The sequence below is a fragment of the Arachis ipaensis genome, chromosome B7 (assembly GCF_059453495.1).
Source record: "Arachis ipaensis isolate K30076 ecotype BB chromosome B7, ASM5945349v1, whole genome shotgun sequence".
Lineage (NCBI taxonomy): Eukaryota > Viridiplantae > Streptophyta > Magnoliopsida > Fabales > Fabaceae > Arachis > Arachis ipaensis.
Window position 1 is genome coordinate 28,972,990 of NC_142442.1, and position 17,242 is coordinate 28,990,231.

A 17,242-nucleotide genomic window follows, 5' to 3' on the forward strand; every position below is an offset into this window, starting at 1 on the left:
TTCTCACTCATCAATACCCCCTGGTGGTAAGTTGCATGTAATACAATACGCTAATGCGTTGAATGTGTTGTACTTTGTGAATTTTTGTTGAAGTGGTTTATTCGATGTGTTCGCAAAGCCATTGGTGGCTGTATGCATTTGAGGTAGCTAGGAAAAGGGTGTTGGTAATCGATAGTCTGCATGCTGAGGCACCCGATGATCGACGGAGTAAACTCGATGCATATGCGGTAAGATAAGACATTCCCTATACCCCGTGAACGTTGCTAATATATAAACCAATAACATATTAACACAATAGAACTCTGGCTATTTTACAGGGGCGACTAATTGAAGACATGGCTAAAGTGGCCATCTCCACATACCAGCGTAGTACAAATGGCCCAAGTTGTGCATATGCCAAAGTGCCCAAGCAACCAAACGGGTAAGTTGACCCGAAAAACACACCTAACATTGTATCCATATCGCATTTGCTGTAACATGTGTATCATCCTGATAGCACCAATCTTACTTATTTATGTAGTTGAGATTGTGGCATCTATGACATTAAATTCATAGAAACATAGACTGAAGATTGCAACATGAATTAATGGGATGATGTAAGTTTACCGGTCCTTCTGGTTTTAATTTGTTATTTGCGATACATGTTATCGTGACACTTCTAACATCACGCTCAATATGAAAACACCATACAAAGATATGCTTAGGTCAATGAGATTGGAGCTAATGGTGGACATTGTCATAGGCGCACAAAATGCCTCAATTGATCAGGTGCGAACTTTGTTAGAAGAAAAGGCTGAACCTGTATGCCGCAACCATCCAAGAAACAAGTAAAATGAGGTTAGATCGCCATTCACAGCACCAAGCACAAGAACATTAATGCAACAGGTCAAATGATTACTTGTGAGAAAGACCATGAAAGGGAAAAAGAAATAGATGTACTTAATTCTAATACCACAAATACCTTTTTGACACTGTTTATTTGTTTTTGAGAGGGAGTTTTATTAAAGACACAGGGCAAAGTTTCCTAGCGAGTAACATTTATATGGTTTGTTAGTTTTCGAACTTCTCTGATTCTGTTACATGATTTTAGCAATGCGTAAAAGCTAATAGAAAAAAATCACCCATTTAAAGATAAGAGTATTCATCCGCAGACATACTGACTCAAGCATCTACTATTTTCCAAAATGGAAACTAGTTAAGCCGACACCAAGCCAACAACTATCAAGGTAAGAAATTAAAATAGCCATCCACACAACCAGTAAATCGAACATCCAATATAACTTAGTTGTAACTAATTTAAAACATTACTCGCACGAGTAATACAATAACCATTTGGATACTAATGGAAATAAACATCTGCATACCTATTGAATCGAACATCCAGCATATATTACTTGTAAAAACTTATACACACTACATCAAGAGTATTACAAATAACCATCCGCATACCTAGTGAAATGAACATTTAGGGTATCATAGATGGTAACTAGTTAAACCAAAAGCAATCAAACAACTATCAAGGTAACATTAGGATAATCATCTGCACACCTACTGAGTTAAATATCCAGCCATCTCCAGCCATTGTTAACTGTGTACGAGTAAAACAAGTCAACAAGAATAACCATCTAATTAAGAAACAAAATAACCATCTGCATACCAATTGAAATGAACATCTGACATATGTTACTAGAAACTACGTAATCAAGCCAGCCACATGAGTATAATACTAACCATCCGTATACCTGGTGAACTCAAAATGACATGATTAAGTAGGATTTAGCAACATTTTAATATGCTTCTAATAATATACCCCATATACTCAATGTATGTTGACAAAATATTCTAGCCTAATCACTTATGTATGCATCTAATAACTCTAACAAAACATGAATTCATAAAACATTAGCCTAAATCCAGTCAAACCACATAAAAACAGAAACACACCGACCATGTGCATATAGCAAGAAGACAACAAACAGAATACCAGTTTCATACACATCTAACCGTCAAAAACTCAGAATACAAAATGACCATCAACATACATATTGAGTCAGAACACCTAATAAAAAGGACCTCTAATATAATATAGCAGATTCCATATCCAACACAGACTAGGTATTGCCAAACGAGTTTAACAGGGACATGAAACAACTAAATCCTTGCGGAACAATCTGCCCATCGGAAGCATCCAACTCTATGTTCCAGAAGATTCTACACGATTATCCTAAAAGAAACAAATACAGTCTAAAATAAGTCACTATCTATATATTTAACTTTGTACTAAAAGTGCATCTTTAAATTGATTAAGATACCTACCAGGCCTGATTTCTTCCGCTTCCTCCTCATGGATTTCTTGATCGACTTCTCCAACTCAGATCCGAGCCTTTTACTTTTTGGACGACCCTTTGTGGTGACCTTTGATGGGCCTTGTATGTCCTCTGTCCCCCACCACGAAGGAACTCTGTGTGGCCATGCTATTAGGGACATTAGCGACAGTCTTGTTCCGCAACTTGGCACTGTAATCAACGAGCTTGGCCCTTGCATCATCCAGAGCAGTATGCAACATGGCTGCTTCATCATCACAATTCACAAATTCCTGTGCAACGTTGTAGAAGTGTGCACACAACCCTCTGAATAAGTTATGGCTCTCATCCGAACGTCTAACGTCTCACGTCGTGGCTACTCTTAATGTAGGTATGCTTGCGCTTTATGTTCTTGCTCCAACGAGTGAGAACATAGCAAGAAGGAACTCTATTCACTTTGTAAGAGGAAAACACTACAAGATAGTGGCAACACAATATATCTGAACTCTCGAACAAGTTGCACTCACATCGAACCTTGTGAGTCGACCGGTCAAAATGGACGTGGTACGTAACATACCGGGTATTCTCATCTGGCTAATTTTTTCTCTTCCACTTTTACCCAGACCGAGTCACCTTATTCATAAATTGCATAGATATTGCAATCACCCTTTTTGCGAAACTCTGTTTGGACATTCCTAAACACGTCGTTGGTATACTCTTATTGAAATTGTCTCTCAATAGCTGAGCCAGTTGCACATGGGATTATTCTTCTCAAGTCTGCAGCATCATCCTCCAGTTCCTTCTGCTCCTTGTTTCCAAGCACATTGTCGAACTCGTGGACGAACTGAACCAAGCTAGTCTTGCTATGTAAGAATCCACCACAGAATGCGTTCATACTCTCACTCCTTTGCGTACTCATCATAGCAACCCAAAATTCACCCTTGAAAAAGATCGGCACCCACATACGTCGGTCTTCAAATAGGTCTACACAAAACAAACCATCCAAAAATAGAAACTCGTATAAAGAACATATTTTAAGAAAAGAATACAAGAACATCACAAACCCTAAGCAATTACGATGCATCATATAAATTTAAAGCAACGAACCTGATAGCCATGTATTGTGATGTAGGTTGAACTCATTTATGAATTCAGTCCAACCATCCTCGAAAGCCTCAACCGACTGAGAGTTCCACACAATGTGGTTCAGCTCAACATTCAACTCTCTGAACCGAGCATAACCTCCAAACTTATGCGGTAACTTTTTCAATATATGCTAGATGCACCATTGACGGCGTGTTTGGGGTACGACCTTCCTAATTGCACCAAACATGGACCTGCACTGGTCTGTGATGATGTCCTACAGTGCAGTACCCATGCACTTCATCCATTGCGTGAAAACCCACTCAAAACTTGGAATCTCTTCATTCCCTAGCAGATCACAGCCTAGCAAAGTAGACTTATCATGGTGGTTCATACTGACGAAATAGGCGAACGGCAATTATGCCTAAACGAACAAAACCACATATAAGAACATCCAACTATTACAAAAAATAACAAAAAAAAGTAAACAACATCAACATAAATAAATATTACCGGTTCGTGTTGTATGTGGTATCAAACGACACCACGTCTCATAATATTCATAAGATGTCCTACACCTTGCATCCACCCAAACTGCACTCCTAAACTTATAATCATCGTCCACATTCATTGCATAAAAGAAGTTCAGATTTATCTTCTTCATTCGCATGAAATAATTCAACATCTCCTTAACATCCGCATAAAATTCCTGAGCCAATTTCAAATGCTCAAACCGCATCCCAACTCTTGGTATTTCGTCTTCACCAAGGCAACTGTGATCTGGTAACTGCGTATCAGTTCAAAACAAACATCATTAGATGAACACGAGGATTAATGGTCGATTCAAACATGCGGTTCACGAGAAAACAACAATAAACTAGAGTCCAAATCTCATCACCAAGATCCGTCTCATCACTTCCAAACTCAGTGACGTACGCAACTTTCATGGCCTACAATCGAACATACACGCACAAACCAAAACAAACAAACTAGTTAGATATCGTACCATGAAATAAATATCAACTAAAAATACCTCCACTCATCAACCAAAAGAAGTCAAACCAAATACAAAATAAAAAACCTCCAGTTGTATTAAAGACTCCAACAATAAACCATCATCCTAAAAATTTTGCCTTTTATGACTCCTACATGTTCCAAAAAAATCAACATATTTTCCTAATTGAAAAAAGAATACCGGGTGTTAGATAAAAAAAATTTAACTTTGTAACAACTTACATAGTAATTCTTATGTCTCTCAATTTCTATAATCCACCCATTCACAAACTGGTAATAAGTCTAAGTAACAATATATCCAAATAAGTCTAATTGTGCAATGCATCCTCATCATTAAAAAATTTAGAAATTAAAACTCTAATTAGTTTTAATTGACGTAAAAAATATATGATATTATTCATTAACACATCTAAAGTCTTCATACATATATTTATACTATCAATTTACTACCATAACAAATTTGGATGCATCAAGAATTAATATCTTGAATCTACTTAAACGGTTGAAATAAAAGAAAATACTCCGCTTGCACTAAGAATGACCATCTCATTTATATTGAAAATAAACATCCGTTACCAATGCATCAACCTTCATTACTTACCTTGTTAGATTGTTCACCCTCCACATCGCAAGGATTGAGAAGGTTGTCAATCGAATACGTGGAATTGTCATCAGTGAACGAAGATGGGACATGATAAACCGGTTCAACTAAATTAGATTCCATTTATGTGGATGCGAGGGGTGATGCACGTATGAAACGGCAGCTGCGAATGTCCCCTATATTTGGACGGATCTGTTGCAGATGAAGAGGCTGTGACGGTGGACGCGGTGTGTTGCGGGGGGCCTGCACCGTTAGCGCGTTGGTGGGCTGCGCGAAGGACAACTTGTACGCGAACGTGGGCCTACTTGGACGTTGGCGTAGAGGTAGGCGGCGTCGGCTGCGGCTTGGCAGCAGTGGCTAGTGTTCTGATTGGCAACAGTCTGGCGAGAGTGGGAGACAATCGGCGGCTGGTTGCAGAACGAAGTTCACACATGCAAAACGCACGACTAGAAGAGAAGTGATCAATTGTGTAACTCCACGTTCATCAAATCCTTATTTTTTTTAAAATTCAAAATCTGATATTATTAGAAATTAATTAATCATCTAATTAAATGTTTGATTTTAATTTCCCTTTTTAACTTTATTGTTCACAATATGATCACTAATTTCATTGTCTCCGTATACTTTTTCTTTCGGAATATAATCCTAGAATAATTTTTCTGTGAAAATAATTTTTTTTATTTTATTCCAGAAAAAAAAATCTATTTTCCTCCTAATGCATGAATAACCACTATTTGAGATTTTGAGCTTTTGCACGTGCGTCATATGTACTTACCTATACGGTACCATCTCTGAGAACTTGCGTCTTCTATTTATGGTTTTCTGTGTCAAGTAGTTGAAATCAATGCTCTCCAGGATACCAAGATTTTAACCAACAAGATTTGCCGATTCAAATGCCAATTCTTGTTGATCAAAACCACTATCAATCTAACCAAGTTGAATTTGTCTAGTAATTAGCTTACTAGTTCATTTAAACAAATGTCGAAGGTTCAAATTCTGCCTTGTGCATACAGCAATTCATTAGCCAATAACAAACTCTTAAATGAAACTCAGTACTACAACAGATTAGTCATTGACCTACCGAATTTAGAAATACCATAAAAAAAACTAAAAAAAGCAGGAAAAATCACTATCAATCCTCTACAGTCTCCAGTCGTTGATGAAACTATGTCAAAGTTATATACTTTGTCAATCAGACTGAGTAAACTTTTATCCAATATATATACACAGAAATTTGTTTAATTGTAAAGACTTTTTTTTTTCCAATTTGAGACAAGAGTTTTGTAGTTTTTTAATAATTTTTAGACGTATATATAGAAAATATTCGTCTATTTTTATTTCTATTTCGGTATTTTTGTCTCAATAAAATTCAAGCACAACGCAACCTAATACTAATTACCAGGACCATGACACACCCAACATCTTGCGGCTCCATTGCAAACCTTATTACCAAATAGGACATAAAACCATGACTTAAAAATGACATGAATATGATACGTGACTTTTAGAAAAATTTCAGCCACACGGTAGAGTGGGAGACCAATTGTCCAATAGAAGCTCCAGAGCAAAGTGAATGTTATATTTTTGTTCCCCCATTCAAAACATGACAACAAAACGCTAATATAAACACAAACTCTTCTCAATAATTCACATCTAGACAATAAAAGGCCGCAAAACGATCCACCTCCCACATTTTTCAACATTTCAATAGGAAAAAAATATCCATCTAAATAAATACATCTTTATTCCCCACATGGTACATTCCATGTGGTATAAAGGATTGTTTTCATGGTTTTGTGGAGGGTGGGGGGATCCTATGTATTTCACATAATTATAATTATAATGTATACAGCTATATATAAAATTACATTTGTAGACAGTCACATCATGACTGAAATAATAGTCAATATACAAGAAATTCAAATAGCAGGATGCATGAAGTGAAAGCGGGAGCAGTTATGATTTAGGAAGCCCTATATAAGAAAGGCACTAATGTATGTATTTGATTCATGTTTCTTTTTCCCTGTGGCTTTGGTTGAGTGAAGTTAAATAACAAGCTGGCTATGGGGTTAAAAATGAAGCCAAAATTCACCTTACAGGAATATACAAATGTTGTAAGGGTGAGCTCATGCTACAGAGATATAACTTCACTGGTTTCAGCCGAATGACCATCAAAAATCATACCTCAAGTTCCACTTCACACTGGCAGCATAATAGAGACAGCTCTTAATTGTTCAGGAACCTGTCTGCAATGACTGTAACGGGAGAATAGATTCTTGCTTGCCACTGATAAAGACTGAAAGCTCCGTTGGTGCAACTACCAGTCTTAACCACTTTTGTAGCTCTTCACCCTCTACTTTCTCTTTTTCTGAAGAACAGGTATTATTAGCACACCAAAATATATACTTGATGTTCACATTGCAAGTTCATATCATATATAACTATAATATGCAGAGTGGAGTGAAGTTCAAAATCTAAATATGCAATTTAATAGCCTGAATTTAAACAGTATTTGGGAGGCAGAAGAAGACACCAAAAGATATGCAATATAAGATGAAAACATGCATAAAAAAAACCCTATCAAGAGCACCCTGATAAACAAAAATATCCAAGCAAGGAAACCATAAATGAGACAACAGATATCAAATATGAAGCATGCACAGCCTTTATCATGTTCAAAGAAAAATGTATAACATAGTTCCAGAAATCATCACAAATCATTCATCCAATCACCAAATATAAAAAACAGCAAGTAGCTTTACCTTCCAAATGAGCACCAAGACCCTCCAAGACAGTAGGATTAGCTCGCACAATGGAAAGTGATACATCCAGCGCAGACTGCAATAATGCTTTCACCTCTCTTTGGACAAGGTCAACAAGATGTCCCTGTTGTAGTCAGAACTTCAGATTAAATATGCATACAGAACCTAACGAATTGGAGATGAGATAAAAAATAAAGTTTATGAACTGCAGGACCTGATCCCTTCCCCAAGGAACTGCACCAGACTCATCCAGTCCGCCATTAGAAAGGGTGGCAATTGACACGGGGCCTATACTCTGACTTAGGCCATATTCAGCTATAGCTTTGTATGCCATGTCAGTCGCTCGTCGTATGTCATCAAGTGCGCCTGTTGATACCCGACCAGAATAAACCACTTCTTCTGCTGCACGCCCTCCAAGAAGAGTCACCAAGCGACCACGCAACTCATCAATGAAAAGCAAGTATCTGTCCTCATTTGTTGGGGGAGTATAAGTAAAGCCTAAAGCCCCTCCGGACCTTGGCAATATACTCAGTTTCTGAAAACATACATAGGACAGGAAGACACTGAATGACAATTAAAAGAAACTATTAATATTTGGTTCACCAAGATTTTTCCCCTTTTTTTTTATTTATTATTACCCTAACTTTATGTAATTTTAGTTGCTATCTAATACCTATTCTCCTTTATGCAATTTTAGTTTCACTATCTAGTACCTATGCACTAGAAGTCTAGAATCACACAAATCATACATAAAAAGTACCAGTATATTAATTCTTAGTAGAAATCATGTGCAGATGCTAATACAAAACTCTATCCTCCAAGAATGAATCTAAGTGACATCCATATTTATCTCGTACAGTTTGATTTCTATTATTCTACTTTCTAGATTAGTGTGTTTCACACTTCTACAGAAAAGAAAAGGGGAAAAGATGTGTAATAGGACAAATAGGGGATTATAAAGATGTCAAGTACTTTGTTTTCTTAGTACATCATCTTGGATTCAAGTCTTGGAAATAGCAAAAAACAATTTTATGAGTATATATAAATAAAGGATATGTTAGGAAAACATTGTGCACCAAATCCCCTCCCAATCTCTCATATATATAGTAGTAGAAGTAGAAGTAAAATAGTAGATAAGGAGATTGAAACATTTGATAAAAATTTCATAAAATTAGCTAATCATTATAATTAATGGGAAGGAATTGCAAAAATATAAGATTGACCAGCTTGACAAAAACTAACTCACTACTTCAAATTAATTTTTCATTAAAAAAAAAAGACTTCAGAGTGAGAATAACAGGAGGCAATAATTGCATACACACAACACTAATCTATTAACAAAATGAAGCACAACCCTCAATTTATACCATGTTTAATCTGCAGAGCAAGTGAAATTTACTGTGATAAATCTATACTTTGGTCTAATTTCCCACCAAAAACAAATGAGAAAGAAACGAAAATGAATACCCACACCCCTGATTCCACCGACAAACAAAAATAAAATGAATTGTGATTACAATCCAGTAGATTAAATATATCATAATCAGAGCCTCTACATACTAGAAATCATCAATCATTAGACTGATATCACAGATTTCTCAAGAATAAATAAAATTCAGATAGTGTCTTAAGTCCGAAAAGTCAAATAGGCAATTCTATGTTACTAATTTTTAAGCACAATATGCTTATCCATAATTACAATTGCATATTTGAATCATGAAAAATTGAGCATCCTCCACGGCTTACCTCAACACGTGGCTGACCAGGAAGAAGATTTGCAACTGCAGTGCCTACTACAGCATGACCAGCTTCATGTCGTGCAACTACAGCCTTCTCACTTCCTTGTAACTTAGCAGTCTTCTTCTCTATGCCCTGAAACAAGTAAATTTGGTTGATTTTCTCTGCAATTAATAAACTAAGGTCGCATTTATGTACATAAAATTTTAAGTTTAAAAGGTTCTTTTAAAATTACAAACTGCATGTAACATATAAGTGGCCACCGACCACGAGAGGTTGTGACTTACAGCTATTGATCTTTCCACAGCATGGATGAAATCAATCTTCTCCACAACAACTTTATTCTGCCTTCCCGCCAGTAAAGCAGCCTCGTTTACTAGGTTTGCAAGGTCCGCTCTTAAATGATTAATGATATGATACACATGTCAAATCAGAATTCCAACTGCCTCAATGTTTTTAAATGGGGAAAATGTACAGAGGTAAGAGCACAATTACCCCGTGAAACCAGTGGTCATAGAAGCAATGTCGCCAAGGTCAACATCCTTGGCCAAAGGAAGTTCTTTCTTGGAAGCATGTACTTTTAGAATAGCTTCCCTACCGATCCTGTCCGGTGTTTCCACCTAGAGAGAAATTTATCAGAAATAAGTCATTTTTGCTATAAGCATGCAAAGTTACGAATTTTTTTCTAATATCAGCATAAATATTGAAGTAAAGCACTAAACTATAATCCACACCATAACTACACGGTCAAATCTTCCTGGTCGCCGGAGTGCAGGGTCTAAGACATCTGAGCGATTGGTAGCTCCAAGAACAATCACTGCAGAGTTGCTGTCAAACCCGTCCATTTCCTGCAATGAAATTATAACATATTAGCCTTGTCATGAGAGTCTATCTTCCCACAATTACCCTAAAATAAATAATAATAATAACATCAAAGGAATGCTAACAGTGAGCAACTGATTCAATGTTTGTTCTCGTTCATCATTGCTGACAATGCGAAATTTACCATCCCGACTTTTGGCCACAGCATCTATCTGCATGCCAAAAGAAAGTTCTATTGGTTGATTATTAAATGGTAGATATTGAATAAACCACCCTTTCTCAATCAAAATTCATTTACAGACCTCATCAATAAATATTATGGATGGAGCTTCCTTCTTTGCCCTTGCAAAGAGATCTCTCACACGGGAGGCACCCATGCCAACATACAACTCTACAAACTCACTAGCAGAACAACTTATAAATGGCACATCAGCCTCCCCAGCCACTGCTTTTGCTAGTAGAGTCTTACCTGTCCCAGGAAGACCCACCTGTAAGATAAACCAACAGGTATTTACTATCTGGATCTTGAACTCAAGTAATACTACTAAATGCAGTGCATAGCTATAAACAGCTCACATATGATGTGTAAGCTGATATGTAAAACGGAGAAAACATGGTTCACAGAAATACAGTAGATAAATCTGTTGGAAGTTAGCCAAAAATATTCTCATGATGAGTTTCACATATTTGGACACTTCTTCAAGCAAATAACCAAAACTAGATAGTATCTTCTTGGCAGACTGCCAAATGCTTTACATTGGGATCAAGAGTTTAATTTTCATTATGTATCTCTTATTAGATATTTCAAGCTAAGACTCACCAAGAGTACACCCCGCGGGGGACGAGCTCCAAGCCGTATATATCTATCGGGATTTCGAAGAAATTCCTGGCAAGTGAAAGCACAATAAAAAATTACATTCCTACATCACCAAAAGACCTCAATAAAATCAGAAGGTTAATTACATGAAAGAAAGGCTCTCATACACCCTACAAAATTAAGTGATAATAATGGGCGGAAGAGAGGCCAGCTTACCACAATCTCTTCTAACTCCTCCTTAGCCTCATCAACACCGGCGACATCAGCAAAAGTGATAGATTCACCTTGTTCAGATGACTTTGTACCAGTAGAAGTTCCGGATTTGCGGTTTCTAATCTGTCCAGCTGTGTGCTGTACATAGCATACAAGTACTAAGAAATAAGAATAGATAGAGTCTAACTGTAGGCACTCACTAGTTGATTGAGAAGGCCCAAGAAATTGAAAGAGGGCAATAAATACAAACTCACCTGAGAAAAGCTTACAGGGAATCGGTGGAGAAGCCCTGCTAGCACAGCAACATAGAACATTGCTATCTGCAAATATGGGAGCGAAAAATCAACATGACAGAGTGATAAGTCCGGTCAACTAAGGAAATTTGTAATGAAATGGAATAGGAAACTATATAACTTACACCACTAAACATTATAGAAAATATAAACAAAAGCAGGATACTAAAAAAATAGAAAGAAACCCAAATAATATTGAAGCATGTTTAACAAATTTGAGGAGTATTATGTTATGTAAGCTTATCTAGCTGATGAAGCAAATGTAACTCCAAATAAGCAAAAGTATTCACTCTTCCAGAAATCACTATTTCAAAATTTCAGATACAAAACCTAGTGTCTAATTAAATCATGCAGATTGTAATGTCTCCACAGGTAGGCAATAATTGAAGAACTAATAAGAACTTCTAGTTAGAGTCAAGCTTTGGCACCCAGTCGCACAGTTTTTAATAAAAATAGCAATTGGAGAAAGAATCAAAATGCTTACTCAGTTACTCCTCTTTGGTTCATGGAACCTTTGCTCCAAATAATTAAACAAACTTAAATTTATCTATTTATTTATGAATCTCTGATAGTCTTAATTAAATTCAGTTGAGGTGCAAGTGTGCAACCACTAACCATAATAAGCAAGTAGCCAACTTCGCACAGCAAAAGCTAAGAAAAACCACTCTAGCAAGTGCAACTCGCTTACCAATGCCGAGTTAAAGAACCCTCCGGACCGCTTATCCGGCGACCCAAACTCCACCTGATTCTCCAGCATCTTCTCATAAGGAGTCCTAATATCACTAGGCCTAGTGGTGGTGTAAACAATTCTCTTAGTTGGGGAAACACTCTTAACCAAAGACTCTGATTCCTGCTGCAATAACTTACTCCCTCCACCAGAAGAAGCAACTTCACTACTACCATCACTCCCAGTAGTTCCAACCTCAGGCTTCAATTTGAACATGATGTGCACCCCATCAACCTCCACCTTCTGAACCTGGTCACTGTTGATTTTGCTCAAGAACTCACTATACGGAACACTCACGAACGAGGTTGCAGCCCTAGGTTCGGACCCAGGTAATGGAATCCCTGGCCTAAGCAACCTCATAACAAACACCACAATCCCCAACTGAAGAAGCAGAACCCCAATCTCCTGAGCCTGAACTATCGGTTGCCACCGCCACTTCCCTCCGCTGCCACCGCTGGCGCCTTTAGACCCCAACCACCACCACCACCACCCTCCCTTCCCCTGCTGCTTTTCCTTCCTCCTGTTCGAGCCGGACCCCGTCGCCGTCTTCGATCCCTTGTCGCCGTCGCCACTCTTCTCCTCGCCGGAACTCGCGGCGGAATCGCTCTCTTGGCCACTGCTAGCCCTAATCCTATCGTATCCCCTCTTGAAATCTCCCCAAACATGGAACCTCAACGAATCGGTCGAGAAATTAGCGTGCCTAGTCGGAACCCTAGGCTGTCCCGAATTGGGAGCGAAACGTGTCGACGTCACCGCGTGCCGAAACGATGTCGCCGTGTGCCTCCGCCAGCGGTGGAAATTGGAGTCAGAATTCAAGTAAAGTTGGGTGTGTGTTAATGGAGATAAGTATTCCAACGCAGACATTGCAATACAGAGGGGGAGAGAGAGAGAGAGAGAGTTGGAAATCAAAAGTTTGAAAAAATGAGTATATTACTAGTTATGCGCGCATGTAAGAAATGAAAGAGTGTGGTTGCGTGTTGCGGATAATTTATATGGGTGAGGTTCCAGGGATTATCTAATATCTGATTATCTAATATCTATTCAGTGGCAATGGTGGCTAAGAGCAAGAGTAGAGACAGGGTGAATCCGACAACAAGTGAGGGCCGTTGGATTCGTCGGACGGTCTGACTATCTGAACCGTTGATATATGCAGAATTTTTTATTACTATTTGTTTGTTTGTTTTTATTTTTTAAGTTGAATTTTGAGTGTTGATTGTTTTGGTCAGTTCACGGCACCTGTCTTCCTTTTTTTATTCTATCTGCGGGCGGAATCGGTTGTTGTTTTATTTTTTTTCTATTCTTGGGTGCTGATCTGGTGCAGTGGTGCACAGGTGGGGATTGGGTTTTGAGAGGCTGAGGGGGTGACGCGTGGAGAGTGATGAAAGGTGAAATTGGTGGAGCCTCCCAAGTCCCAATGATTGTGTAGTTATGGGTAGGGCTGGAAACAAACTCAAACTCGATTCGTTAATAGTTCGATAAACTAAATTTATGAGCTGATGAGTCAAGTTTGAGCCTGAAATTAAGCTCATAAATTAAATGAGCTGACCTTGATCTTAAATAAGCTCAGCTCATTAACTCGTGAGCTGCCTCGATTATATATATACGCATTTAATCTATATTTTTAATATTATATATATACATATGAAATAGCAATATATAATTATATATATTAATGATATTAATTATTTAAAATTTTATTTTTTATATATAATTTTAATATAGGACATAAATAAAAATTTTTTATAAATAATATATAAAATTGATTTTTTAAATATTTTTTAAATATATAAGTTATAATTTATTGATATAGAATTATAGATTATGTTCTTATTATTTAAGCGAGCTCGTGAGTTCGAGCCAACTCGTTAGCTCTCGGTGAGTCGAGTTTGAGATTAAGAAATAGACTCGATTGTTAATGAGTCGAGTCGTAAGCTAAGCTCAATTTTTGTGAGCCGAACTTGAGTTTGGTCTAACTGACTCAGCTCGTCTCACTTCCAACACTAGTTATAGGTAGGTTTTCAGCAACACGCCGAGCTAGAAAAGCAGGCAGGCGTACCTCCTTCGGATCAGCTTAGTCTTTAGTCAGTATCACTTACTAATCCGTTTAAGTAAGTGTCGAAAATTCAAATTTCGTCTTGTGCATGCAATAATTTATTGGCCAGTGACAAACTTTTAAATGAAGCTCAATACCGCATCAAATTTATCTAATATGTGCCCTTAGTAGGGGTGGCAATAGGGGCAGGTAGGAGCATTTTTTTAGTTCATTTATGTGTTAATTGAGGTTCACTTGATGCTGTTGAGAAGTATTGATCAAAATTTTTATTCTTTAAGTAATTTCAATTCATTTCTTAGTTTAATTAAGGTTCATTTGGGTTCACAAATGAATTCAATGTGTTTTTGTTGATAATTGAATCTTTTGTTAGCAAAGAATAAAATTATTCATTATTACTTTATTAAATTGTATTAGATTTTATTCCATTCCATTCAATTTGTTTCGAAAGTCATCCAACTATTGGGACAAATTATTCATCGACAACACACCTGAACTGCAAATGAATCGAAAATTGTGCAGTCTATAAACTCAGAAACTCATGCATTCTATTCAAATTCAAAATTTCGGTTCATTTTAAATGTAATTTCGGTTTATTTTTGAGTGAATTAAGGTGTATTTGGTCTCGTTGTTCTAGACAATTCAAAATACTTAATGTTGCAAAATCACCAAAAATAGAAAAAAAGCAATAATAACAGCAGCAACAAAAGAATGATGATAAGGGAAGAAGAACTTGCGTGTGCGAATTTAAAAAAAACGCCCGTATATGTAAATGACTTGATTAAATTTGGTTGCTAATATAACTTAGATGTTGAGCATTATTAATTAAGAAAATATTTATAAAAAATGATATAAAATTTAAATTCTCAATGTATTTATTATGTATTTATTAAAGTAAAGTATTTAAAATTTTCTATTATTAACAATCTTAACTAAGGACATAGGTTAGCCAAATCCATAAATAAATAATAAAAAGCACTAATTTGATTTCAGATAAATAAACCTATTTTTAGTTTGTCTTAAAAGGAAATAACTTCACTTCACTTGTGTATTAGTGTATGTGTTATTTATTTGAAATGCTTGTATTTTATAATTTAATTTTAATATATAGATGGTGTAAAATATTTTATATAATTGTCTAATTATATTTATTTTTTAAATGATTATTCATATAGTTAATATAAAAATTAATTATTATTATTATTATTAATATGATGTTACATATTTAAATATATATATAAAATTATTTTATATTAATATTACATTAAAATTAATTTTTTATATTTTATGATAAATTTTTAAATTCTCAATGCATTTGTTATGTATTTATTAAAGTAAAGTATTTAAAATTTTCTATTACTAGCAACCTTAACTTGTATCTTTAGAGTATAAGTTAGCTAAACTCATAAATAAATAATAAAAACACTAATTTGGTTTCAGATAAATAAACTTATTTTTAGTTTGTCTTAAAAGGAAATAACTTCACTTCACTTGTGTATTAGTGTATGTGTTATTTATTTCAAACGCTTATATTTTACAATTTAATTTTAATATATGGATGGTATAAAATATTTTATAAAGTTATCTAATTATATTTATCTTTAAATAATTATTCATACAATTAATATAAAAGTTAATTATTATTAATGTTATGTTATGTAATTAAACATGTATATAATTATTTTATATTAATAATACATTAAAATTAAATTTTTATATTTTATGATAAAAAAAACTTGAAAACAAAGTAAAAAGTGAATGTGCATTTAAAATATTCCGAATTTCAAGAAAAACAAAGGTTTATATATTTAGCTTTTTTATATTATTAATGAAATTTAATAATTTATAAATAGACAAATAACACTATATTTTTATGAGTTTACCTAACGTATTTTCTAAGGACGTATGTTAAGTTTATTAATTAAATTATTTATACAAAACATATAAAATTCAATTTTTAATGTATGTATTATACATTTATTAAATTAAATATATCAAACTTTGCTACTAATAATTCAACAAAAATGAATTGTTTATAGTCACAGCCACAAAACCAAATAGACTTGAGTGTAAAACTGTAATGAGTTGAAGACAACAACTGATCAATCAATCATCCAATTTGGACTTGTGAAAGAGATTTTTTATATTTTTGAATTTGTTAAATGCATTTTTCCCATAGTTTCCGGTTATTAAAATAGAAGTGAAGCAGATAGTAATGAAAACTTCTATATTAAAGGGACCTATCAAGTTCTCAACCAAACAATATAGTTTCCTAAAAAAGAACAACTAAATTTTGTTTCAATGGCTAACCATTTCTTAGGGGATAGGCCAAACAATTTTTCATTGCTAACCATCATTTATGAGTTAAAGACCTATTTTGTCTGTTTTTCCTTCTTTGGTTTTCTTCAGTTTCTGAATGATTTCAATATACCAGGACTGAGAAACCACATCATGCTGCAATTTTTCTTCTCCCATCATTAATCCCCTACTTTGTTCTTAGCTAAAACTCCTCAATTACATTTGCATGTACCACTTTTAATTAATACCCTCCTAACCTATCTCAATCAATCAATCAATCATTAGTCAATGTTTTTACATCTCCCTTTCTTTAGAGAAGATTAATTTCTCTTTTAATGTTTTTTCAACTGGGATTTGTAACGAACATGCAAATTCCATATGGTGATTATAGTCACTTATTTGAATTTGGTAACGGATAGAATATGTCGACTCCACCCCATTTAAGATTTTGATTATTGCATTGCATTGTGACCAAATATATAGTTTGTTCTTTGAACATAACATTTCAGATCACTAAAACAA

General features: G+C 35.3%; 1 protein-coding gene across 1 annotated transcript; it reads right to left on the bottom strand.

Annotated features, from left to right (window-relative positions):
• Positions 1–6,667: 6,667 nt before the first annotated feature.
• Positions 6,668–13,426, bottom strand: LOC107608904 (ATP-dependent zinc metalloprotease FTSH 9, chloroplastic). Its single transcript, XM_016310681.3, has 13 exons — positions 12,334–13,426; positions 11,607–11,672; positions 11,356–11,490; positions 11,143–11,208; positions 10,625–10,810; positions 10,448–10,534; positions 10,235–10,348; positions 9,996–10,120; positions 9,788–9,896; positions 9,510–9,635; positions 7,978–8,298; positions 7,764–7,887; positions 6,668–7,369 (listed from the first exon to the last, which is right to left on the bottom strand). The coding sequence occupies exons 1-13, from the start codon at positions 13,234–13,236 to the stop codon at positions 7,236–7,238; spliced, it is 2,496 nt and encodes an 831-aa protein (XP_016166167.1). The 5' UTR covers positions 13,237–13,426; the 3' UTR covers positions 6,668–7,235.
• Positions 13,427–17,242: the final 3,816 nt, after the last annotated feature.

What these genes read in the sequence shown, in the direction of transcription:
- LOC107608904 (XM_016310681.3), bottom strand. Translation starts at nt 13,236, where the DNA reads ATGTCTGCGTTGGAATACTTATCTCCATTAACACACACCCAACTTTAC. An exon ending in GGTTCTTTAACTCGGCATTG is followed by an intron (nt 11,673 to 12,333) that starts GTAAGCGAGTTG and finishes CCATATTTGCAG; the next exon opens with ATAGCAATGTTCTATGTTGC. An exon ending in CTGTGGAAAGATCAATAGCT is followed by an intron (nt 9,636 to 9,787) that starts GTAAGTCACAAC and finishes TACTTGTTTCAG; the next exon opens with GGCATAGAGAAGAAGACTGC.